At 44.7% G+C, this 24,599-nt stretch overlaps 1 protein-coding gene across 1 annotated transcript; it reads left to right on the top strand.

Moving 5' to 3' along the window:
- Nucleotides 1–213: 213 nt before the first annotated feature.
- On the top strand, nucleotides 214–14,767 carry LOC147116188 (CD276 antigen homolog). Its single transcript, XM_085989503.1, has 7 exons — nucleotides 214–261; nucleotides 455–791; nucleotides 7,564–7,845; nucleotides 10,979–11,092; nucleotides 11,652–11,695; nucleotides 12,450–12,560; nucleotides 12,700–14,767. Exons 1-7 carry the CDS (start codon nucleotides 214–216, stop codon nucleotides 12,847–12,849), a joined length of 1,086 nt encoding a protein of 361 aa, XP_085845629.1. The 3' UTR covers nucleotides 12,850–14,767.
- The last annotated feature ends 9,832 nt before the right edge of the window (nucleotides 14,768–24,599 follow it).

Below are 24,599 nucleotides of genomic sequence, written 5' to 3' on the forward strand. Positions count from 1 at the left end.
AACTGGGTCGCTTTAGCTTTTACTGTGTGTTCACAGCTCTGACGTAAAAGTGAAACCAGTTCATTGAGATTAAAGCTTCAGATATTTTGTGGTGCGCGATACTGCAACACGCTCAACGCTTTATTATCTTCACATCTCTCCATCCCCACATCCTTCAGTGTTTCCCGCTAACTTACAGCAAACGAGTGATCGAGTTCATCGCTTTTGCTCAGAATGCCTGTATTTGATGTGCTGCCGTACATCTCAGCCCTGGGCATTATTTACACAGGTTTATATATTTATATCTCTCTCACAAATCGGAAAGCGCCAATAAAAACTCAAGGAGCTGTGTGGAGGCCCGTTCTGTTCAATGTTTATTGTACAATTTCTTCGTTTTCTTTCGTAATATTTCTGCCGCATTATTTCCGCGCTTTTCATCCTCCCGATCATTATCACTGCCTATAACCCGTGTTTGTGTTTATTTCTGACAGTAACTGACGGGGCCTCTCTCTCGGTGCTTCAGTTCCCCGCCCGGCTGACTCCGGTAAAAGGCACAAATGTGGCCATTTATTGCTCAGTCCCGCTTTTCGATCGCAACACATTGGTGGATGTTTATTGGCGGAGAGGCGGCCAGGATCTGACTTTGGATCCGACTGCAGACAGAAGGAAAAAAATGATACCTTTCAAGCAAGGATCTGCCGAGTTCCATCTGCTGAATGTGAGTTTTCAGGACTCCGGAGTCTATTATTGCAGCGTGAGAGACGGGAGCGGAAAGATTTCCAACGGGAATGGGACTGAGCTTAACGTACATGGTGAGTGTCACTGAGGGGATAGTGTTCCAAGGTAAAATTATACAGGTGCAGATTAGAGAATATTGAATAAAAGAGAAGTAAGGCATTTTCTCTCAGTTTGGTTCAGTGTAGTTGCTTTCTCCCTATTTGCAGTGAATCCTGTCTGTTCTCACAGAGCAGCACCAATTACTGGACACAACTCAGGAAGTCTGAGTTCAGTCAATCATTGTTCTCTTATCCCGAATCAGCTATTCAATAATCGTTTATTTTTTTAAATTAATTTCGGGATGTGGGCATCGCTGACAAGGCCAGCATTTATTGTCCATCCTAAGTTGCCCTTGAGAAGCTGGTGGTGAGCCGCCTTCTTGAAGCGCTGCAGTCCATGTGGTGAAGGTTCTCCCACAATGCTGTTACGTAGGGAGTTCCAGAATATTGATCCAGCGGCGATGAAGGAACGGTGATATATTTCCAAGTCAGAATGATGTGTGACTGGATGTTGTCGAGCTCCTTCAGCGTTATTGCAGCTGTACACATTCTGGCAAGCTCTCGCTCTCCCCGTCTCTCTCTCTCTCTCCCCCCTCAGTCGCTCTCTCTCTCCCCCTCAGTCTCTCTCTCTCTCTATCTCCCCATTCTCTCTCTCTCTCCCCAGTCTCTCTCTTCTCTCTCCCCCCAGTCTCTCTCTTCTCTGTCCCCCCAGTCTCTCTCTCTCTCTCCCCCTCAGTCGCTCTCTCTCTCCCCCCTCAGTCACTCTCTCTATCTCCCCAGTCTCTCTCTCTCTCTCTATCTCCCCGTCTCTCTCTCTCTCCCTCTCTCCCCCAGTCTCTCTACTCTTTCTCTCTCCCCATCTTTCTCTCTCTCCCCCCAGTCTCTCTCTCTCCTTCCCTCTCTGTCTCTGTCTGTCTCTCTCTCCTTCCCTCTCTCTCTCTCTCCTTCCCTCTCTCTCTCTGTCTCTCTCTCCTTCCCTCCCTCTGTCTCTCTCTCCTTCCCTCTCTCTCTCTCTCCTTCCCTCTCTCTCTCTTTCTCTCCTTCCCTCTCTCTCCTTCCCTCTCTCTCTCGTCTCCCCCCAGTCTCTCTCTCTCTCTTGCATCACGGGGGGCATTTCATTCCATGTGTGGGTGGGCCTAATCCTGCAGCCTCCCGAAACGTCGCCGCCATTTTTTAAATACTGACAGCGACAGCACCAGCACAACAAACCCCCACAGTGTGGCTCCGGCACAGTATCCCGCTCCCGGCCCGCCGGAGCGGGAGGTGAGTTGGGGTCACTCGGGCTGGGCCTCACAACTGCTCGACCTGAGACACAGAGTGGGGGAGCGGCAGCGGCCGGCCGTAAACCGCGCGGCCCTGTAAACTGCCATTTTACAAAAAAGCCCTGGCAAAGCCGCCCCCCCCCCCCCCCAGCTAGTACCTATATATAAGAAGGGAGCTAGAACATGTCCATGGAACTATAGACCAGTCAGCTCAACATCGGTGACAGGAAAAATAATGGTATCCCCACTTATGGAAAAAATAGAAGAGCATCTAGAATACAAAACTATAATAATGAATAGTCAGTATATATTTCAAAAGGGAAAGTCTTGCTTGACCAACCTCTTTGAATTTTTTTGCAATGGTAACAGAGAGAGTAGACAAGGGTCGTGCAAGAGATGTAAATTATTTAGATTTTCATAAAGATTTCTATAAGGTACCACATTATAGATGAGTGAATAAGGTCAGAGAATGCAGAGTCAGGGGACAGGTAGCAGATTGGATAGTTAGCTGGCTTCAAGAGAGAAAGCAGAGCATATGGGTAAAACTCAGTTATTCACAGTGGCAGAATGTAGGTAGTGGTGTTCCACAAAGATCCGTGCTGGGCCCACTGTTATTCACAATTCATATTAACGATTTAGACTTTGGAATCAAAAACACAATATCTAAATTTGCGGATGACACCAAATTGGGGGATAGTAAATACTGAGGAGGACTATAACAAATTACAGGAGGGCATTAATAATCTTGCAGAATGGGCATATAATTGGCAAATTAATTTCGACACAGATAAATGTGAGTTGGTACATTTTGGGAGGAAGAATAGGGAGGTCACTTATTACTTGGAGGGTGTGGGTCTGGGTTGGGTAGAAGAGCAAAGGGATCTCGGAGTACAAATACACAAATCGCTAAAAGTAGTGACACAGGTTAACAAGGCCATAGAAAAGCAAACTAAGCACTAGGGTTTAATCCTAGAGGGAGAGAATTGAAACGCAGTGAAGTTATGCCAAATTTGTATCGAACCTTGGTTAGGCCACAGTTAGAGTACTGCGTACAATTCCAGTCGCCATATTATAGAAAGGATATTGAGGCACTGGAGAGGGTGCAGGGAAACTTTATAAGGATGATACCAGAAATGCGAGGGTACAACTTCAGGAAAGGATGAACAGGCTGGGCCTCTTTTTGCTTGAAAAAGGAGGCTGAGGGGTGACCTAATAGAGATCTTTAAAATTATGAAAGGTTTTGACAGAGTAGATATAGAGAGAGTGTTTCCACTTGTGAGGAAGTGCATAACTAGAGGCCATCAATATAATAGAGTCACCAACAAATCAATTAGTGAATTCAGAAGAGACTTATTTACCCAAAGAGTAGTGAGAATGTGGAACTCGCTACCGCAATGAGTCGTTTTTTTTATTTCCTTATGGGACGTGGGCATCGCTGGCAAGGACAGCATTTATTGCCCATTCCTAATTGCCATTGAGAAGGTGCTGGTGAGCCAACTTCTTGAAACGGTGCAGTCAGTGCGGTGAAGTTCTCCCAATGTGTTGTTTGGTAGGCAGTTCCAGGATTTTGACCCAGCGACAATGAACAATCGGCGATATACTTCTAAGTCAGGATGTTGTGTGACTTGGAGGGGAACTTGGAAGTGGTAGTATTCCCATGCACCTGCTGCCCTTGTCCTTCTAGGTGAAAGAGGTCGTGGATTAGGGAGATGCTGCTGAAGAAGCTTTGGTGAGTTGCTGCAGTGCATCTTGTAGATGGTACACACTGCAGCCACGGTACACTGGTGGTGGAGGGAGTGAGTGTTTAAGGTATTGGATGGGGCGCCAATCAAGTAGACTGCTTTGTCCTGGATGGTGTTCAGCTTCTTGAGTGTTGTTGGAGCTGCACTCATCCAGGCAATTGGAGGGTATTCCATCGCACTGCTTACTTGTGCCTTGTAGATGGTGGAAAGGCTTTGGGGAGTCAGATGCTGAGACACTAGCCACAGAATACCTAGCGTCTGACATGCTCTTGTTGCCACAATATTTATGTGGCTGGTCCAGTTAAGTTTCTGGTCAACGGTAACCCCCAGGATGTTGCTGGCGGTGGATTTGCCGATGGTAAGGCCGTTGATTGTCAAGGGGAGATAGTTACACTCCAGCTTGTTGGAGATAGCCATTGCCTGGCACTTCTGTGGCGCGAATGTTACCTGTCACTAATCAGACCAAGCCTAAACGTTGTCCAGGTCTTTTGCATGCGGGCATGGACTGCTTCATTAGCTGAGGATTGTTGAATGGAGCTGAGCACTGTGCAATCATCAGCGAACATCCCCATTTCTGCCCTTATGTTGGAGGGAACATCATTGATGAAGCAACTGAAGATGTTTGGCCTCGGACACTGCACTGACGAACACCTGCAGTGATATCCTGGGGCTGTGTTGATTGACCTTCAACCACCTCAACCATCTTCCTTTGTGCTAGGTATGACTCCAGCCAGTGCAGCGTTTTCCCCCCGATTCCCATTGACTTCCGTTTTACTAGGGCTCCTTGATTCCACATTTGGTCAAATGCTGCCTTGATGTCAAGGGAAGTCACTCTCACCTCACCTCTGTAATGAGGTCAGCAGCCGAGTGGTCTTGGTGGACCCCAAACTGTGCTTGAATGGTCAAATTACTGGTGAGTAAGTGCTGATTGATAGCACTGTTGGTGACACCTTCCATCACTTTGCTGTTGCTTGAAAGTAGACTGATGCATCAGTAATTGGCTGAGTTGGAGTTGTCCTGCTTTTTGTGGACAGGACATACCTGCACAGTTTTCCACATTGTCAGATAGATGCCAGTGTTGTAGTTGTACTGGAACAGCTTGGCTAGAAGCGCAGCTAGTTCTGGAGCACAAGTCTTCAGCACGACAGCCGGGATGTTGCTGTATCCAGTGTGCTGAGCCATTTCTTGATATCATGTGGAGTTAATCAAATTGGCTGAAGACTGGCTTCTGTGATGGTGTGGATCTCAGGAGTAGGACGACATGGATCATCCATTCGGCATTTCTGCCTGAAGATGGTTGCAAACGCTTCAGCCTTGTCTATTGCACTCATGTGCTGGGCTCCACCATCATTGAGGATGCAGATATTCTTGGAGCCATCTCCTCCCGTTAGTTCTTTAATGGTCCACCACCAATAGCGACTGGATGTGGCAGGAATGCAGAGATTTGATCTGATCCATTGGCTATAGGATCACCTGCCCTGTCTATAGCATGCTGATTCTGCTTATTAGCATGTATGTAGTCCTGTTTTGCAGCTTCCCCAGGTTGGCACCTCATTTTTAAGTACACCTGGTGCTGCTCCTGGCATGCTCTTCTACACTCCTTATTGAACCAGGGTTGGTCCCCTGGCTTGATGGTAATGGTAGAGTGCGGGATATGCCAGGCCATGAGGTTACAGATTGTGGTGGAATACAATTCCACTTCAGCTGATATCCCAAAGCGCCTCATGGATGCCCAGTTTTGAGCTGCTTGATCTGTTCTGAATCTACGCCATTTAGCATGATGGTAGTGCCACACAACATGATGGACGGTATCCTCAGTGTGAAGATGGGACTTCGCCTCCACAATGACTGTGCGCTGGTTACTGCTGCCAATAATGTCATGGACAGATGCATGGGAGATTGATGAGGAGGAGGTCAAGTAGGTTTTTCCCTCGTGTTGGTTGTCTCACCACCTGTTGCAGGCCCAGACTGGCAGCTACTTCCTTCAGGACTCGGCCAGCTCAGTCAGTAGTGGTGCTACCGAGCCACTCTTGGTGATGGATATTGAAGTCCCCCTCCCAGCGTACATTCTGTGCCCTTGCTACTCTCAGTGCTTGTTCTAAGTGGTATTCAACATGGAGGAGTACTGATTACTCAGCTGAGGGATGGTGGTAGTTGGTAATCAGCATGAGGTTTCCTTGCCCATGCTTGGCCTGAAGCCATGAGATGCCATGTGTTCCAGAGTCAATGTTGACGCCTCCCAGGGCCACTCCTTCCCGAATGTATACCACTGTGCCGCCACCCCTGGTGGGTCTGTCCTGCCAGTGGGACAGGACATACACAATGATGGTGATGGAGGAGTTTGGGACATTGGGGCAAATAGTATAGATACATTTAAGAGGGGGCTAAATAAGCATATGAAGGAGAAGGGAATAGAGGGTTATGCTGATAGAGCTAGATGAGGAAAGATGAGAGGAGGTTCGAGTGGAGCATAAACGCCGGCATGGACTGGTTGAGCCGAATGGCCTGTCTCTGTGCCGTATATCTTATGCAATCCTATGCATGTATCTGGCCATTTATATCACATATTTGTAAAAAAAATCTAAGTGTAAAATGAGCTTGCTCTTTTGGGTACTGTAATGATTTCAATGAGAAGGTGTAAAATGTATTTACTTGGTGATATCAGGCCTAAATCCTGTGAATAAATCGAGTTAATGGCAACCCCAGTAAAAAGGGTTTGGGCAGCGTTACCACTGATGATGAAGGGGCATATATTTAGGATTAGCTATAGAAAAAGAAAGGGGAGGTTAGAATAATTTTTTACTCAAAGGGTTATTAGAGCGTGGGATAGATTGACACAGGAGCTAGTAAAGGAAATTAACACTTGAGGCAAAATATTAAAGAATGCGGGGGAAGGGCACCGGACTGGATTGAGATAGAGAGCTTGGAGTGCGGCTAGTAATGTGAATTTCTGCCTTCAACTTCTGTAATTTAACCGGAAGGTAAAGAGAGAAACAACTGGAGAAGGAACACTGAGACAGTCCAATTATGCGACGCTCAGCCCAAAAGTGCGTAACAGATGAATCACTCAATAAGGATTGTTATTGCGCCAGGAAGGCTCCAGCCAGGAGGGGAGCCCAGTGAATTTACTTGATCCGCAAGGAATGAGGGACACGAATCTCCGTAACTGAAAGATATTGGGTTCATGGGTATTTTGATATTTCATTAGCCTGTTTATTTTTTTATTCGTGACATCTGAACAGTAACGAAGAGTAGAAATGATTCATGCAGCGCGCGAACCGGAGTCAAGACGTGTACATTTCTCGGAAATGAACCGACTAAGTGAGGTCTGGAGCAGATAGCTTCGCTCAGGTTAAACCTTGACAACAAGTCCCAGACTGTAATGGAATGCTGTTGCATTAAGTTAACACTCAGTCTGTGAAACCATGTCTCCCTGTTAGCAACGCTGCAACCTATTTAAAGCCGAATGTCTAAATCACAGTGAAACACGGGCAGGGGGTTTTGAGAGCTCGCGCAGGACGGGTTCTGTTTACATGGGGCTGAAATTCGTTTCAGTGCACAGACGAGGAGCCTTCCCCTCACTGAGTGCTGGATAAATACAAGAACGAAAGAAATATTGCCATGTACTGCTTCAAGCAAATCATGTGTTCGTTATACATATTAATGTTATACATGGCGATGACATTTCAACATTAAAGATAACTGCAGCTGCTACATGTTCTCCTTTCTCGGTGGCTATTCTTTCCTTTTCCTAATGTAATACACGAGTAGCGATTTAACTCATTTCCGTTTACTTTTTTCCAGTACCGCCAACACCTGTGAAGATTACCCGCCTGCCCTTTCCATCCCTCACACTCCTCTGTACAACGGCTGGCTTTTTCCCGGAGGAGTTCAACATCATTTGGTATAAAAATGGCACCGAAATTACATCTGGGATAAACACGACGGAAAGACGGAACGAGGTGGGATTGTATCAAGTTTCCAGCTCCCTCAAACCTGTGGAGAGTGGGTCGGTTTATATCTGTCAGGTGACCCATGTCTCTCTCCCGGCTCCAGCCCACGACAGCTACACGGTTCGTGATCCAGGTAAGAGCCTCAGATTCTCATTACTGCCCTGAACTGTATCAGTGTTATATATAGGGGCTTGTCACGGACTTTTTATCTCCACTAATCTTTCACCAGAACATTCTCAATGGAATGAGTGTAAAGGGGTTGCTGTGTTCATTGCAGTGTCAAAAAGCTTTCGACGATGGGCCAGACTATATGAAACGAACTAAGATGGAAGGATGTGTGATTAGAAGGCAGATCCTGGTTTGAATAGGGAATTGGTTGCATTCTGATAGACAGAGGGTTGTCGTTATTGTCAGTGACTCCATGTAGAGGCCGGCTACAGTTGGGTCCATTAGGGATCGGTGTATGGCCGTTACACTTCACGATTCATACCAATGATTTGGATGAAGACCTCGCAAGTTCACTGATGGTACATCTGTGCAAGTATCAGAACAGTTGAGGAGCAAAAAGGGTTACAGTCTCATCTAGATACGATGGGGGAAATGAGCTTGTATCTGGTAGGTATACGTAGTGTAATACACGTGGGTAGGGCTAATGCCATACATGCATACAGTGTTCTATGCTCTGAATTACACGATGTTGAGAAGGAAAGAGGCCTGGGTGATAGAGTGTAGGAATATCTAAAGCTCCACGACCACTGCGAAGAGGCTACAGACAAGTAAAAATAGAGCATTTGGGAAGTATAGCAGGGACAAGCCAAGTAAACAGTCCTCTAATATCCTTGAGATAGTCAGCCCTCATCTACAACACATGTCCAGTTCTAGTCCCTCATATGGTAAGCGGTATAGAGGCACTGGGAAACGGAACAGAGGAGAGCAACTAGACTGATGCCTAGTTTAAAAACCCTAATTCATCACGATAGGTTCAAAGGTCTGGCCAATTATACTTTAAAAAAGCGAGAATTCGGGGAGATTTAATTGAATGGTGAAGGGGCTGGACTGTGTAATCGTGGATAGAGCATTTGAATTGGATGAATTGGGGAGAAGGACGAGACAGGGATGCACAGAGCTGCTTTAGATGTCAGGAGATTTGTCTTCTCCCTGAATGTCACTATACTTTGGGATAAGCCGAAGGCTCGCGCAGTGAGCGAGCTTTCACTGTAAATGTTTAAAGGATCCAGACGAGGTGGATATCAGTGCAGGTAAAGCACAGAAGTAGGCCAATCTGTCCATTGTACCATTGCCGGCTCTTTGATAGAGCTATCAAATTAGTCCCAGTCACCTGCACTTTCCCCATAGCCCTGCAAAAGTTTCCACTTCCAGTATTTATCCAATTCTCTTTTGAATGATAATATTGAATCTGTTTCCACCAGCCTTTCAGGCAGTGCATTCCAGATCACAAAAACTCGCTGTGTAAAAAAATGTCCTCATGTCGCCTCTGGTTCTTTTGCCAATCACCTTAAATCTGTGTCCTCCGGTTTCCGACCCTTCTGCCATCTTGAAACAGTTTATCCTTATTTGCTCTATCAAAACCGTTCATGATTTGAACACTCTGTCAAATCTCCTCTTAATCTTCCCTACTCTAAAAAGAACAACCCCAGCTCCTCCAGTCTCTCCACATAATTGAAGTCCCTCATCCCTGGTACCATTCTAATAAATCTCCTCTGCATCCTCTATAAGGCCTTGACATTCTTCCTTAACTGTGCTGTCCAGAATTGGATATAATACTCTAGCTGAGACCTAACACGTGTGTTGTTTAGGTTGAGCATAACTTCCTTGCTTTTGAATACTATTCCTCGATTAATCAAGTCAAGAATCACAAATGCCATTTAACAGCCATCGGAACTTGTCCTGTCACCGTGAAATATTTGTCTACATATACCCCCGGGTCTATCTGTTCTGGTCTCCATTTAAGATTCTACCAGTTAATTCATATTACCTCTCCTCATTCTTCCTATCAAAATGTATCACTTCACATTTCTCTGTTAAATTTCATCCGCCATGTGTCTGCCCATTTTACCAATCTGTCTCGGTCCTCTTGAAGTCTATTACTATCCTCTTCATTGTTTGCTACATTTCCGAGTTTTGTGTTATCTGCAAACTTTGTAATGATGCCCTCTATACCCAAGTCCATGTCATTAATATATAACAAAAAGAGCAGTGATCCGAATACCGACGCTTGGGGAACACCACTGTATACATCCCTCCAGTCTGAAAAACAACTGTTCACCACTACTCTCTGCTTTCTGTCCTTTTGGCAATTTTGCATCCATTTTGCCACTTCCCTTTAATCCCATGGGCTTTAAATTTGCTAACAAGTCTATTATGTGGTACTTTGTCAAACGCCTTTTGAAAATCCATATACACAACATCAACTCTCCCCATTAATTCATCAAAGAATTCAATCAAGCTAGTCAAATCCAATTTGACTTTAACAAATCCATGCTGACTTTAATTTATTAACCCCTACTTTTCCAGTTAATTTTGTCCCGAATTATTGTCTCTCAAAGTGTCCCCAGCACAGACGTTAGGCTGACTGGCCTGTAGTTGTCGGTTTTATCCCTCTCCCCTTTTTTAAAGAGGGGTGTAATATTTGCAATCCTCCAGTCCTCTGGCACCGCCCCAAGATCCAATGTTGTGCCGAGGGCCAGACCTGAAACCCAACAGATCCCTCCGAATAATATCGCTGAGTACAAACGGCAGGTTGAGTCCTGCGTGATGTGCTTAGTGGTCAATGTTATCTACTGGAACTCGTCCCTCATCGCCTTCGAGTAAATTTCCCATAACTATTTTTCCCGAATTGGCCAAGGTTTTTTTTATCCGTTTGGGTGTTTTTCCTGCGCAAAGATACACGAAGAGAGAGAGAGAAACTTGGAGACACACCCATACGTAGTGAATTACACATACATATATCCATGCACACATCATGAAGAAAGCTGCCTAATCGTTGGTTAAAATATGACAATTAATCAGAATTATATGCTGATATCACACACGGAGATTCCCTGTGTTTTTTAATCTGTGTTTTGGTCTTTTAATGCACGGACAATAAGGTATCAGGATAAAAGAAAAGATGGAGTCTCCTTAGTATCTCGGTGAGAGAGGGTGACTGTGATGTGTCGGTGCTGCCCGATATTTGACGTTGTTTCATTATTTATCGTAATCTCCTCTGTAAAATGCTAACATTCCCTTTGCTCTGTCTAATTTAGCTGACGGTGACGGTACTTTCTCCTACCCCTTGGTATTTGGATGTGCAGCGGGCGTGCTAATACTTCTAGTGCTCACAATTCTTCTCAAGCGATGCAAATTAGACAGAACTGAAGGTAAGACGTGACAAGGTCCTGGTTCAGAATTGAGTTTTGTCGTCCAGCTACAGTTCAATACTGCGGCACCGGGAAGGGTAAAGGGCCCAGACTGGGATATAGGTTTTGAGAACAGTGTCTATTGCACTGAGAGAGATTGTGCTCCTGGGGTTAGTGTTGTGACGGTGGGCAGGACCTCAAACCCAACAGAACCGTCAGAATAATTTCACCACGTTGGAACATAAAACTAAACGATATGTTCGTTCTTTACACTAACTTACGGTGGTGCTTTGAACTTTGTACAATAAATGTCGCTAATGTAGGACTGCAGGGAGGGGCAGAGGCCGTCAACCAGATGGTGGGAACGTAACATGGGGTGGTCGGCCGTAAAATCTCACCCAGCAAAAGAACTGGATGTGAAGGGTTATATTCCAATAAAATGGGAATAGCGTGACCGCTCAAACCCCTTTCTACTGATCGGTGAATCTGGTCAATTTGATTGAATGTTGGGTAACTTTTGGCGACCACGTAGCGCACCATGATGAAATTGATCACTGATGTAAATTTCGTTCTCTACCAGGTACAGAGATTAGTGAGGATATACCCGGCCACTTCGAGGAGCAGGTCAGTTTCATGTTGGTGTAACGAGAAATAGATTGTTGTTGCATATGTTCTGCACATTTACACCTTAGCTATAGCGGTATCACTGGTACATCAGAACGGCTCCCAGTAACCGGGGAGCACACGCTGATCACTGCCGAGTACAATGTTTCGCCATGTCCCCCCCACCTCTGATGGTGTAGCATCTGAACCCTCAGTGCAGCGGTGATTCATGCAACCCTCAAGTTCTCGCAGACACCGTTGTTGATAGTTGCATCTTGTCAGTGCTGGTTGGCCGACTATTCAGCCGCGTGCAGCCTCATAGCCGAGCTCGGTCCTGTTCTCATTCAACATCCGCAGCCGTGAACTGTTCAGCGGGATGTCTGAGCGCAGATTGTGGCTGGTCCCCTGGCAGAAATCCCCCACCCCTTTCTGGGCCCAGAGCTACGGAGGGTAATTGTCATTTCTGAAAACAGCACACTCAGAACTTGGATATGTGATAACTGTTCAGAAGCACACGGGCCAGGCCTTGGCCCACTAAGCCAGTATGAGCGCTGATAACACGGATTGTGGAACAATATTCAGGGTAATGACACCGGCTGGGAAATAGTTCCCTCCGTTGTCCTTATCTGACCATTATCACATGGGCAATGTCATTTACATATGCACTGATCATACTTACTCAATCCTTAACCAATGTGTTTGGCCTTTAGTGGTAATCTACTGTGCTGTTTGTGATTTGATGTACAGCTAATATTTCTCCAAAACCTCTCCTCAGACCGTGCGAGGAGGAGCGGCGGGGAATCCGTCTTACGCTGCTCTCAACTTCAGCGGGCACAGGAAAACTGGGAAACCCAGGCAAAAGGAAGAGCGTGTCATCTATGCCCAGGTACGGCCAGTAACGCAATAACCCATTCCAAAAAAGAATGGTCCGGTACTGGTGCTTGACCTTTGCAACCTGCATTGACAGCCTGGAACAGGTAGTGTGAGTAACGGGTCCTCCTGATGTTTCATCGTTGCTTCCACAGACCAAGCAAGGGAAAGATGGGAAACTGACTTATGCGTCTCTGGATCTCACCGCTTCTCAGAAAACGGGAAGAAGGGAACAGAAGGAAACCAGAGCGGAGTATGCGGAGATCAGCATAAATAAGCCAAGTGAAGAATCCGGGATTGTATAATCACCACCAAATGACCAGTGATGTTACAATTACATGGGAGCTGGCCATCCTGATGTCTGAACACCACATCTAGCTGGATTTAATGAAGTGTTTATAATTTGCATTTTCAGTTATTGGAATGGGAGGAAGGAGCAGGAGATTTTAATGACAGAGAGACATTGGTATCTGGAGCTTGCACCTATTCTTGAAATCTGCAAACCCTTTAAAATAAAGGAATCAATACTTTACTATTCATAGGTTTCAAGTGGGAATAAAGGAAATGGTAGGCCCCTGTCTGGTCATATGGGAGCCGATGAGGCCAGTTAGTGTGGATCAGTTCTGTTACATAGTATTACAGAGCAGTATTACATAGTATTTATAGCGAAGGAGCAGGTCATTCAGCCCAACAGGACCATGCCGGTGTTTATAGTCCACAGAAGTCTCTTCCCACCCTACTTCATCTAACTCCATCACCATATCCTTCTATCCCTTTCGCTCTCGTGTGTTTATCTAGCCTCCTCTTAAATGCAACTATGCTAGTCGCCTCAACTATTACTTGCTGTAGCGAGTCACACGTTCTAACCACTGTCTGGGTAAATAGGTTTCTCCCTATTTTCTTTTTGGATGTATTAATGATTATCTTATATTTATGGCCCCCTGTTCTAGTCTCGCCCGTAAGTGGAAGCACCTTCTCTACGTCTACCCTATCAAACCCTTTCATAATCTTAAAGACCTCTATCTGGTCAGCGCTCAGTCTTCTCTTTTTAAGAGGAAAGATCCCCAGCCAATTCAATCTTTCCCAATAGTTATAACCTCACACCATTCCAGTCAATCTTTTGTGTAACTTCTCCAGTGCCTCAATATCCTTTCTATAATATGGAGATGAGAACTGTTCACAGTACTCCAAATGTGCTGTAACCAAGGTTCTATCCAAGTTTAACATAACTACACTGCTTTTTAATTCCATCACTCTATAAGTGAACCCCTGTGCTTTGTTCGTTTTTCTGTGGCCTTATTAACCTGTGTCGCTACTTATAATGATTGCTTTATCTGTGCCCCCGATCCCTCTGATCTTCGATTCCATTTAATTATTTTCCATGGAGCATGTGGCCTCCTTATTTTTCCTAACAAAATATACCACATCACACGTAGCTATATTGACGTTCAGTTGCCAATTACACGCCCATTCTGAAAGTTTATTAATGTCTTCCTGTATTTTGTCACAGTCCTCCTCTGTATTAATTACACCCCGCCCTGCAAATTGGTGTCATCTGCAAATTTTGAAATCGTGCTTCCAATTCCCGAGCCCAAATTGTTTATGTAAATGGTGAACGACAGTGGTCCCAGCACCGATCCTTCTGGAACATCACTTTCCATTTTTTGCCAATCGGATTAACTACATTTAACACCTACTCTTTGTTTTATATTTTGTAGCGAGCTGCTAGCCATTCTGCTACTTGCACCCGATTCCACATGCTCCGAGCTTTGTCATGCTTGTACTATGCCATACCTTATCGAAGGTTTTTTTTTAATCCAAATATATTGGCCCTGAAATTAGGATCGGGGGCTTGCTGCGCGTGCAAGCCCCCGATGTGCACTCACCCTGCGCTCCGACATCTGAAGCACGGGCCTGCTCGCATTTCCTGTCACTGGCCCGGTTCAGATGTGGGCGCGATGTGCTTACCTGATCCAGCGGCATAGTTAGTGCGATGTGCCGGCTGGGATCAGGTGAGCACTGTGCAGCCAATCAGGGGAGGGGAAACTCATTCATGAGTTTGACAGTAAGAGCTGTCAAACTCATGAAAAGTATGGGCTGCCAAAACACTACTTTAACTTTAAATAAAATTTTAAAAAACATCCCACTGATTATGTTAACTATAAATAAGTTTTTAAAAATGTTTTAAACAATTAATCAATTTATTGAAAAAAATAATTTTTTTAAAAATAGGGTCTAAAACTAAACTTACCTTACTGTAAATTCTTTAAAAATAACAAACCAGTGGAAAAAACATTTCTACATTGTACTAAAAGCCCACTTACCTGGAAAACTAAATACTTACGTCTGGTTTTTCCACGCGTAAAGACCGGAGGCATTTACACGCGCGCAACTCTGAAAAAAAAAAGGAATTTCACTGCGCACGCGCTGCCTGTGCAGTCGCGCGCGCTCTGCCTCTTAACCCCTTGGGTCAGAGGACAGGAAATGCCAGTTTTCAGCGCATGCTGAAAACCGGCAATTCCTCCGGGCACACGCGTGAGTAACCCATCCGTACTCATGCGTTGTACCCGGAATTACTGGGCCATTACTCCATTACCCTTACAACATTTTCTTTTGCTTCTTCAAATAATTTTGTAATACCCACTGCAAATGTTATGTACGCTAAGTATGGTTATCAATCTTTAACTTCGACACTGTATTATCATTGTTATAAATCCCTGGGTTAAAGTTGCCCATGTGAAGGTACGGCAAGAACTTTTAAGGACACAATGTGACTAAGAGCAGGCTTTCCATAACTCTGCACCAGTATCAACTGTTGCCGACAATGAGGCTGCGCAGTCTCCAGGCAGAAACCCCAGGAGGAAGGGGTGGAGTCGGGTTTTTCGAGCAGGAAAGGGGAGTGACTGGAAGAAAAGAGGGCTCAGGAGGCAAATGGCTGCCGCATCCCGTCCCGGGCTTCCAAACTCGGCCGCCGCCATTCATATTAGTAGCTCTGCATCCAGAACTCAAAGTGGGATTCAGTGATCGTGAAGAGAATTCAACGAAGGGGTTTGGAGTCGTAAGTCTTGCAGACATTATACATACCATGAGCTCCAACTTAAGCACACCAACGAAAGAGTGCACTCGAATTTGGACACAGGGACAGATTCTCCTTTGAATCCATATAAATGGAGAATGTATGTTTATTATGTCTAGATTCATTCTAATGTATGCAAATGTCTAATTTAGGTCATTGACCCGTAATCTTCTTATACTGTCTGACGTTAAAACTATAAAGTAAGATAATTAGAATTAAGCCATTGTAGTAGTGATCTCCTTACTGGACTATAGAATACTGTTTACAACAGAGACCACATCTCACATATATCTAGAGAACCATGAAGGGGTTACATTTTGGGGGCTCGTCCGGGATTGTGGTCTATTTATGTCAGTAAACTAACAGTATTGAATGCTCATTGCTAAGAGAGTGGTTTGTGGTTTCTACTGGGCTGTTTGAGCATAAAAGCTGGATGTTATTCAGGTTGAAGCTTGGTGCAAACGGAAGCAGATAGCTACTACCCATGCCATTGTGCTGAATGGTGTTGCTAACGATGACCCTGATGATGTCTGGCTAAGAGCTCTGAATTGTGTCAAAGCCTTTGGAAAGGTTAGGATAGTTGAGCGCTGCTTGGATACAGCTACCAAGAAGCAGTTTGTGTTGATCCAGACATCAGAGAACCTGAGAGGTCATGGTTTACCTGAGGCAGTTGGGCTTTCTGAAGAGGCTGGTCCCTGGCCAGTTCAGTTTGTCCCTATTACTACTAAGGAAGAAGAAGGGTTACAGACCAAGTTGTTGTCATTCTTGAGACAAGAAGGAAAGACTGTTGCCGATGTCAAAGGTCTGATAGGTCCTTCGGCCCTGGATATGAACACTCAGTTGGTCAGTGCCATTAGTTCTCTGGTGGATAAATGCACCAATCTGCCCTTCGAGGCTCAGGGATACCGTAAGCTCCGTATGTTCTCAGGAGTGAGACCAACTCCCAGTGGGGAAGAGGAGTACGACGCCTGGGCTGAGCAGACCCTGCCTCTGCTGGAGGAATGGGAGTGCAGTGAAAATGTGAAGAGGCAGAGAATAGTAGAAAGCCTTAAGGGTCCTGCTGCTGACATTGTAAGATTCTCAAAGGCGCAGAACACCTCTGCTACTTCCTTTGACTACATGCAGGCTCTAGAAACTGCCTTTGGAACTACTGAAACCATTTCAGATTTGATGGTCAGATTCAGAAGCACATTCCAGTGTGAGGGATAGAAGCTGTCCAGTTATCTGCTGAGAATAGACAAACTGCTGCATTGTATGTTACGGAAAAGAGGGATTGAGTTGCCTGAAATGAATCGGTTCCGCATTGAACAGGTTGTGCGAGGTGCATTGCTCGAAGACGTGACTGCTCTTCGCATACGCATGACCCATAAGTTGCGAGATCCGCCTACCTTCACTGAGCTGCTAAGGGAAGTCAGAGAGGAGGAGGATATGCTTCAGGCCCGGAATGTAGCAAAGAGTGCTGTGATGTCCAAGCTTGTGAGTCCTGTTACAGTTCCTACTCCTAAGGGTGATGTCAACCCTGAGATGGAACAGCTGAAGAAGGAAATAAATGTCATGTGAGCCGAGATGGCATATTTTCGGTCTAAGCCCAACACAGAAAGGGATGACTCACGGGTGCAAAACGTTGAACACCCTGCGAAGTCTAACAGCAAAATGAATGATTCCTCTAAAGGATATCCCCATGAAGGAGATAGACCTGGAGTCTTTTGTTATAACTGTGGAAAGGATGGACATTTCAAGCGAGAATGTAGAGGTGAGGAAAATCTAAAAAAAGTAAGTGACCGTCTCATAAAACTTACCAAGAAGTCGGGAAACTACAAAGGGGCACAGTAACGGTACGGCCTGCTGTCCCTGTAGTTAAGACACGTTCCGCTAAGTGCAATAATAGACGAGGGGATATGAAAGACATCATACCTGAAGGTTTAGTAGGGCCGAGTTCTGCTGTATCAATACAGATTGAAGGCATTTATACTAAAGCTATCCTCGACACGGGTGCTCAGGTTACCGTACTGTACAGATCCTTCTATGACCGATACCTGACGCATTTGCCGTTAAACCCAATCAGTCTTCTGCAGATCTGGGGCCTTAGTCCTGCTGATTACCCATATGATGGCTATTTGTCGCTGAGGTTGGAGTTCTTGGAAGCTGATGTAGGGATCACTGAGACCATTGATGCACTTGTGTTGGTTTGCCCTGACCCCATGGTGAAAGGTGAGGTTTCCATACTGGTTGGCAGTAATACACCCACAGTGAGACGACTCCTGACAAGCTGCAAAGAGCAGGGAGGTGAAAACTTCTTGAGCACCAGACACATTCACCCTGTTTTCAAAAAGGCTTTTGAGAAACTGCCTGAACTTTCTTCCGACGTAGATGATAGCAAAAGAGGAACTGTGTGGTACGTTCGAGCCAAACCTATCACTCTGTGTCCTGGAGGAGTGGCTAGAATGCCTGGGATACCAAAATTCCCTGGAATGCCAGGTACTGAAGCCATTCTGATAGAGTCACCTGATGATCCTGCAGAAGTGTCACGGTTTCCAAATGAGCTTCTGGTGAGACCAGAGTTGCAGACACCGACAGTTGTGATGTCAAGGAGAGTTACAGTGACCGTGAGGAATATGTAAGGCAAAGGAATCACATTGAGGAAAGGAATGATGATTGCGCATCTGTTTCCTGTAAATGTACTGTCGTCACATGTGAAGGAAGAGTCCAAAGTTAACTCAACCGGAGATCTGATACCCTCCTCCTTCAACTTTGGAGATTCATTCATTCCTAAAGAATGGAAGGACCGATTAGCCAGGAAGATGATGGAGCGGAGAGGAGTTTTCTCTACTCATGAGTTTGATGTTGGTTGTAGTAAGAGTACTCGCCATTCTATCAGAATTACCGAGAATAAACCCTTTCGGGAGAGGTCTCGACGGCTGGCACCAGCTGACATCGAAGCAGTGAGACAGCACCTGTCACAGTTAAAAGAAGCTGTGATCATTACCGAGTCCAGGAGTCCTTATGCATCTCCTATAGTGGTGGTGAGGAAAAAGAACGGAAAGATTCGGATGTGTGTGGACTTTAGGACGCTTAACAGACGAACTATTCCCGACCAATACACCGTTCCAAGAATTGAGGATGCACTGGCTTGTCTTAATGGAAGCAAGTGGTTCAGTGTGTTGGATCTCAGAAGTGGATACTACCAAATACCGATGAATCAATCGGACAAAGAAAAGACAGCCTATATATGTCCAGTTGGGTTCTACCAATTTGAAAGGATGCCACAGGGAGTTTCAGGCGCTCCAGCAACTTTTCAAAGAATAATGGAACAAACAGTTGGGGACATGAATTTGCTCGAAGTATTGGTGTACCTGGATGATATCATTGTGTTTGGGGCAACCCTTGAAGAACACGAAGCTCGGTTGCTGAAAGTGTTGGGTCGCCTGGAGGATGAAGGTCTCAAGCTATCTTTGGACAAGTGTCAGTTTTGCCAAACATCCGTGTCCTATGTGGGGCATATTGTATCACAGGATGGAGTAGCCACAGATCCATCCAAGATCGAAGCTGTTACCACATGGCCCAAACCGAACACAGTGACTACCTTGCGGTCATTTCTTGGGTTCTGTGGATATTACAGGCGCTTTTTGCAGGATTACTCCAAAGTGGCCCATCCTCTGAATCAGCTGCTGGCTGGTTACCTCCCACCAGCTGAGAGGAAGAAAAAGGCTAAAGGTAAAGAGAACAAGGACTACTTCAAACCCTCTGAGCCTTTTGGTGTTAGATGGGATGAGAAATGCGAAGAGGCCTTCCACACCTTAAAGCAAAGTCTTACTCAAGCCCCCGTGTTGGCTTTTGCAAACCCACAGCTGCCATATGTGCTACACGTGGATGCCAGTCAAGAAGGGTTGGGTGGTGTGTTGTATCAGGACCAAGGAGCAGGACTGAGACCTGTAGCGTTCATCAGTCGCAGTCTTACGCCATCAGAGTGTAACTACCCAGCTCATAAGCTAGAATTCTTGGCGTTGAAGTGGGGGGTGGTGGATAAGCTGCAGGATTATCTGTATGGAGCGAAGTTTGAAGTGAGGACAGACAATAATCCATTAACCTATGTGTTGACTTCGGCAAATCTTGATGCCACCGGCCACCGCTGGCTTGCTGCACTATCTGCTTACGACTTTAGTCTCAGGTACAGACCTGGGAACCAGAACATTGATGCAGATGCTCTGTCTCGTCGCCCACACTACCAGAAACCAGAGTGGAAAGATGTTGCTTCAGCAGATGTGAAAGTAATGTGTCAGATGTCCATGGTATCTGGACCAAAGAATTCATTTCATGCCCGAGAGATTGACCACTTGGGAGCGTCAATGCATGCTGTTCCCCAGGCATTTTGCAACCTTTCCAGTTTGGATGTACAAAACTTACCCATGTTGTGTTCATCTGAAATATCCAAAGCACAACAGGAGGATCCCTGTATTCATGAGGTGTTTTCAGCTCTCCGTCTGGGTGATATTACACGGATCGACAAATCAAAACATCCTGGCTGTCGTCTGCTCCTAAGAGAATGGGACCAGTTGGAAATTAAAGAGGGAGTGTTGTGTAGAATCACTCACCCACCCACTAAACCATGTCATTCACAGTAGTTCCTGCCTGAAAAGTACAGGGAAATAGTGATGAAGTCTTTGCATGATGACGCAGGTCATCTGGGAGTAGATAAGACCTATGGGTTGGTCAAGGACAGATTCTATTAGCCGCGTATGAAGTCAGCGGTTGGGGAGTTCTGCAAGTCCTGTGCACGTTGTGTCCAGAGAAAGACTTTACCTAAAAGAGTTGCTCCTCTGTTTCACATGCAAAGTGATGGACCTCTAGACCTTGTCTGTATGGATTTTCTGTCCATCGAACCCGATTCCAGCAATACCGGAAATGTCTTGGTCATTACAGATCATTATACTCGCTATGCCCAAGCTTTTCCCACAAAGGATCAGAAAGCATCCACCGTTGCCAAAGTGTTGTGGGAGAAGTACTTCATCCACTATGGACTGCCAAAGCGAATACACAGTGATCAAGGTAGAGACTTTGAAAGTAGACTTATACATGAGTTGTTGTCCATGCTCGGGATTGAGAAGTCAAGAACAACTCCATACCATCCTCAGGGAGATCCTCAACCTGAGCGGTTTAACCGTACTTTGTTAGACATGCTTGGAACGCTGGATTCAAAGTGAAAGAACAAGTGGAGTCGTCACATTGGACATCTTGTTCATTCTTATAATTGTAACCGAAATGACGCTATTGGTTTTTCACCGTAGTACCTCATGTTTGGATGTGAAGCGAGGATGCCGGTGGATTTGTGTTTCGGAGTATCTAGTGATGGCACATCACAGAGAACTTACCTCAAGTATGTATATGACATGAGAAAGGAATTGCAAGCTGCTTATGACCTTGCTCAGTCTGTTTTGGCCAAACAGAATAAAGGAATTAAGCAGAGGTATGACCAGAAGATCCGGTTTTCCCAACTCATGCCTGGTGACCGAGTTCACATACGAACCTAGGACTTCAAAGGAAACATAAGTTAGCAGACCGCTGGGCTTCTACACCTTACATTGTTGAAAGTCAAATGTCAAAACTGCCTGTGTTTCGGCTAAAACCTGCAGGTGGGAATGGACCCATAAAAATACTGCACCGGAATCATATCCTGCCATTGGGACAGCAAGTGTGTCTGGATCCGCCAGCGGATAATGAGCCAACACCTAGTAGGACAACCCTGCAGAGAAGAAGAAGGAAAAAAACGAGAAACCAGGAAAACTTTGTTCCAGAAGACAGAAAACCCATGACACAGTGTGTGGATCATGAGGAATCTGATGAGTTGGAAGATGAAGAATGGGATCTATGGTATGACCTCCCAGAAAGATGCAGAAGACAGAATCTGGATGAATTGTCTGAACCATTTAGCTCAGACTTGGACATGGTCTGGGAAGAACCAGATGCTTCCGAGAAGGAGATAAAAGAGACTGAAAGGCATGATAACAAAGGAACCAATGCCTCAAACGTAGTTGAAGGAACTGAAGACCGGGTATCCGAAATAAGGAGCTCACAGCGAGTTAAGCAGGTTCCTGAAAGATTGACATACAGTTCACTAGGAGTGCCAAGTGTAATGATAGCCCCTACAGTGCGATATGTTACCTCCCTTTATACATGGTTGGGAAGCATGCAACCACTTATGTGTAAAATTCATTAGTCATGGGGACATGCCTATATTTGGTAGGGGGGGAGTGTAATACCCACTGGAAATGTTATGTACGCTAAGTATGGTTATCAATCTTTAACTTCGACACTGTATTATCATTGTTATAAATCCCTGGGTTAAAGCTGCCCATGTGAAGGTACGGCAAGAACTTTTAAGGACACAATGTGACTAAGAGCACACGTTCCATAATTCTGCACCAGTATCAACTGTTGCCGACAGTGAGGCTGCGCAGTCTCCAGGCAGAAACCCCAGGAGGAAGGGGTGGAGTCGGGTTTTTTGAGCGGGAAAGGGGAGCGACTGGAAGAAAAGAGGGCTCAGGAGGCAAATGGCTGCCGCATCCCATCCTGGGCTTCCAAACTCGGCCGCCGCCCTTCGTATTAGTAGCTCTGCATCCAAAACTCAAAGTGGGATTCAGTGATCGTGAAGAGAATTCAATGAAGGGGTTCGGAGTCATCGTCTTGCAGACATTATACATACCATGAGCTCCAACTTAAGCGTGCCAACGAAAGACTGCACTCGAATTTGGACATAGGGACAGATTCTCCTTTGAATCTATATAAATGGAGAATGTATGTTTATTATGTCTAGATTCATTCTAATGTATGCAAATGTCTAATTTAAGTCATTGACCTGTAATCTTCTTTTACTGTCTGACGTTAAAACTATAAAGTAAGATAATTAAAATTAAGCCATTGTAGTAGTGATCTCCTTACTGGACTATAGAATACTGTCTACAACAGAGACCACATCTCACATATATCTAGAGAACCGTGAAGGGGTTACAATTCAATAAGGTTGGTCAAGCCTGAGTTTCACTTTTGGAAACCGTGCTGACTACACGTTATTATATTTTAGGTTTCTGGATGTTTTTCTGTTGCATGTTTGAGTAAAGTTTCCAATATCTTACCTACGTTAAGCAAATTGGACTATAGTTTTGTGGACTTGTTTTAGCTCCCTTTTAAAATCTAGGAATCACATTAGCTATCCAGTAGTCCGCTGGCAATATTCCCCTTTCTAAAGAATTTGTAATGAATATATATACAATAGTATCTCTGCTATCTCCTCCTTAATTTCAATTAATATGGACAGATGCAATCCATCTGGAGCGGGGGTTTTATACTCTTCTGGTTTGATTAGGTTACAAATTTCCTCCCCTTTCCAATCTTAAATGCCTTCATATATTTATTGACCTGTTCTAATATCATGGTCACCATTTTAGTCTCCCTCGAAAAGATAGGCAAAATAGAAAACGAGGGGTGGCCCCAATAATAAAGGATGACATAACAGTAGTGAGAAAGGATCTTGGCTCAGAAAATCAGAAGGTAGATTCAGTATGGGTGGAGATAAGAAGTAACATGGGGCAAAAACGCTGATGGGAGTAGCTTATAGTACCCCTAACAGTAGTTGTACCAATGGACAGAGTAGTAATAATAGGAGCTTGTAACAAAGGTAATGCAGTAATCGTGGGATACTTTAATCTTCATATAGACTGGGCAAATCAAACTGGCAAATTTAGTCTGGAGGACGACTTTGTGTAATGTATTTGAGACAGTATCTTAGAACAATACATCATGGAACCAACAAGGAACGGGCTATTTTAAATCTTGTATTGGTAATGACACATGGTAAATCAGTAATCTCTTAGTAAACGATTCTCAGGGGAAGAGTGATCATAATATGACAGAATTTCACGTTGAGTTTGAGAGTGAAATACTTCAATCCGAAACGAGAGTCTGAAATTCTGTTAAATAAAACCAATTACAGAGTTATGAGGGGTGAGCTGGCTAAAATAGATTGGGAAATTAGATTTAAAGGTATGATGGTAGATTAGCAGTAACAATCATTTGAAGAAATATTCCAAAATTCTAATGATATACATTCTATTAAGAAATAAAAACTCCACAGGAAAAGTGATACATCCATTGCAAACTATTTAAATTAAGGATAGTATTAGATTAAATGAAGAGACTTCTAAAGTTGCAAAATATAATATGAGATTGGGAAAGCTTTTGAAACCAGCAAAGGATGACGAAAAATTAATAAAAATGGAGAAAATAGAATATGATAGTAAACCACAAGAAATATAAAAAAAACATATTGCAATGTATGTAAAAAGGAAAGGGGTAGCAAAAGTAAATGTTCGTTCTTTAGTGCAGAGAGAGGAGGAAACCTAATGGGGAATAAGGAAATGGCAGAGATTTTAAACAATTATGATGTACCTGCCCTCACAGTAGAAGACACTAAAAGCATACCAACAATAGAACCAAGGGGATAATAGGAGTGAGGAACCTAAAGTAATTAATATCAGTAGAGAAAAAATGTACTTGAGAAACTAATAGGACTAAAAGCTGACAAATCTCCTGTGCCTGACAGCCTACATCCTCGGGTTCTAAAAGAGGTGGCTGCAGAGATAGTGGATGCACAGGTTGTGATCTTCGAAAAATTACCTAGATTCGAGAACGGTCCCAATGGATTGGAAAGGTAGCAAATGTAACCCCACTATTCAAGACAGGGGGGAGATAGAACAGTTATAACAACGGAAAATGCTGGAAACACTAAACAGGTTAGGTGGCATCGAGGAGAGAGAAACAGAGTCAACGTTTTGGGCCGAGGACCCTTTGTCAGAACTTCATCATCGACCAGAAACGTTGACTCTGTTTCTCTCTCCTCGCTGCTGCCTGACCTGATGAGTGTTTCCAGCATTTTATGTTGTTATTTCAGATTTCCAGCATATGCAGTATGTTGCTATTGTAGAG

Source organism: Somniosus microcephalus, chromosome 6 (genome assembly GCF_052327205.1).
Source record: "Somniosus microcephalus isolate GS21.2 chromosome 6, FLI_Smic_1.0, whole genome shotgun sequence".
Classification (NCBI taxonomy): Eukaryota; Metazoa; Chordata; class Chondrichthyes; order Squaliformes; family Somniosidae; genus Somniosus; species Somniosus microcephalus.

Bases quoted from the DNA above. Each gene is read 5' to 3' on its own strand.
- LOC147116188 (XM_085989503.1), top strand. From the start codon at position 214: ATGCCTGTATTTGATGTGCTGCCGTACATCTCAGCCCTGGGCATTATT. The intron at 262-454 runs TACACAGGTTTA...AACCCGTGTTTG, and splicing joins TCTCAGCCCTGGGCATTATT to TGTTTATTTCTGACAGTAAC. The intron at 12,561-12,699 runs GTACGGCCAGTA...TTGCTTCCACAG, and splicing joins AGCGTGTCATCTATGCCCAG to ACCAAGCAAGGGAAAGATGG.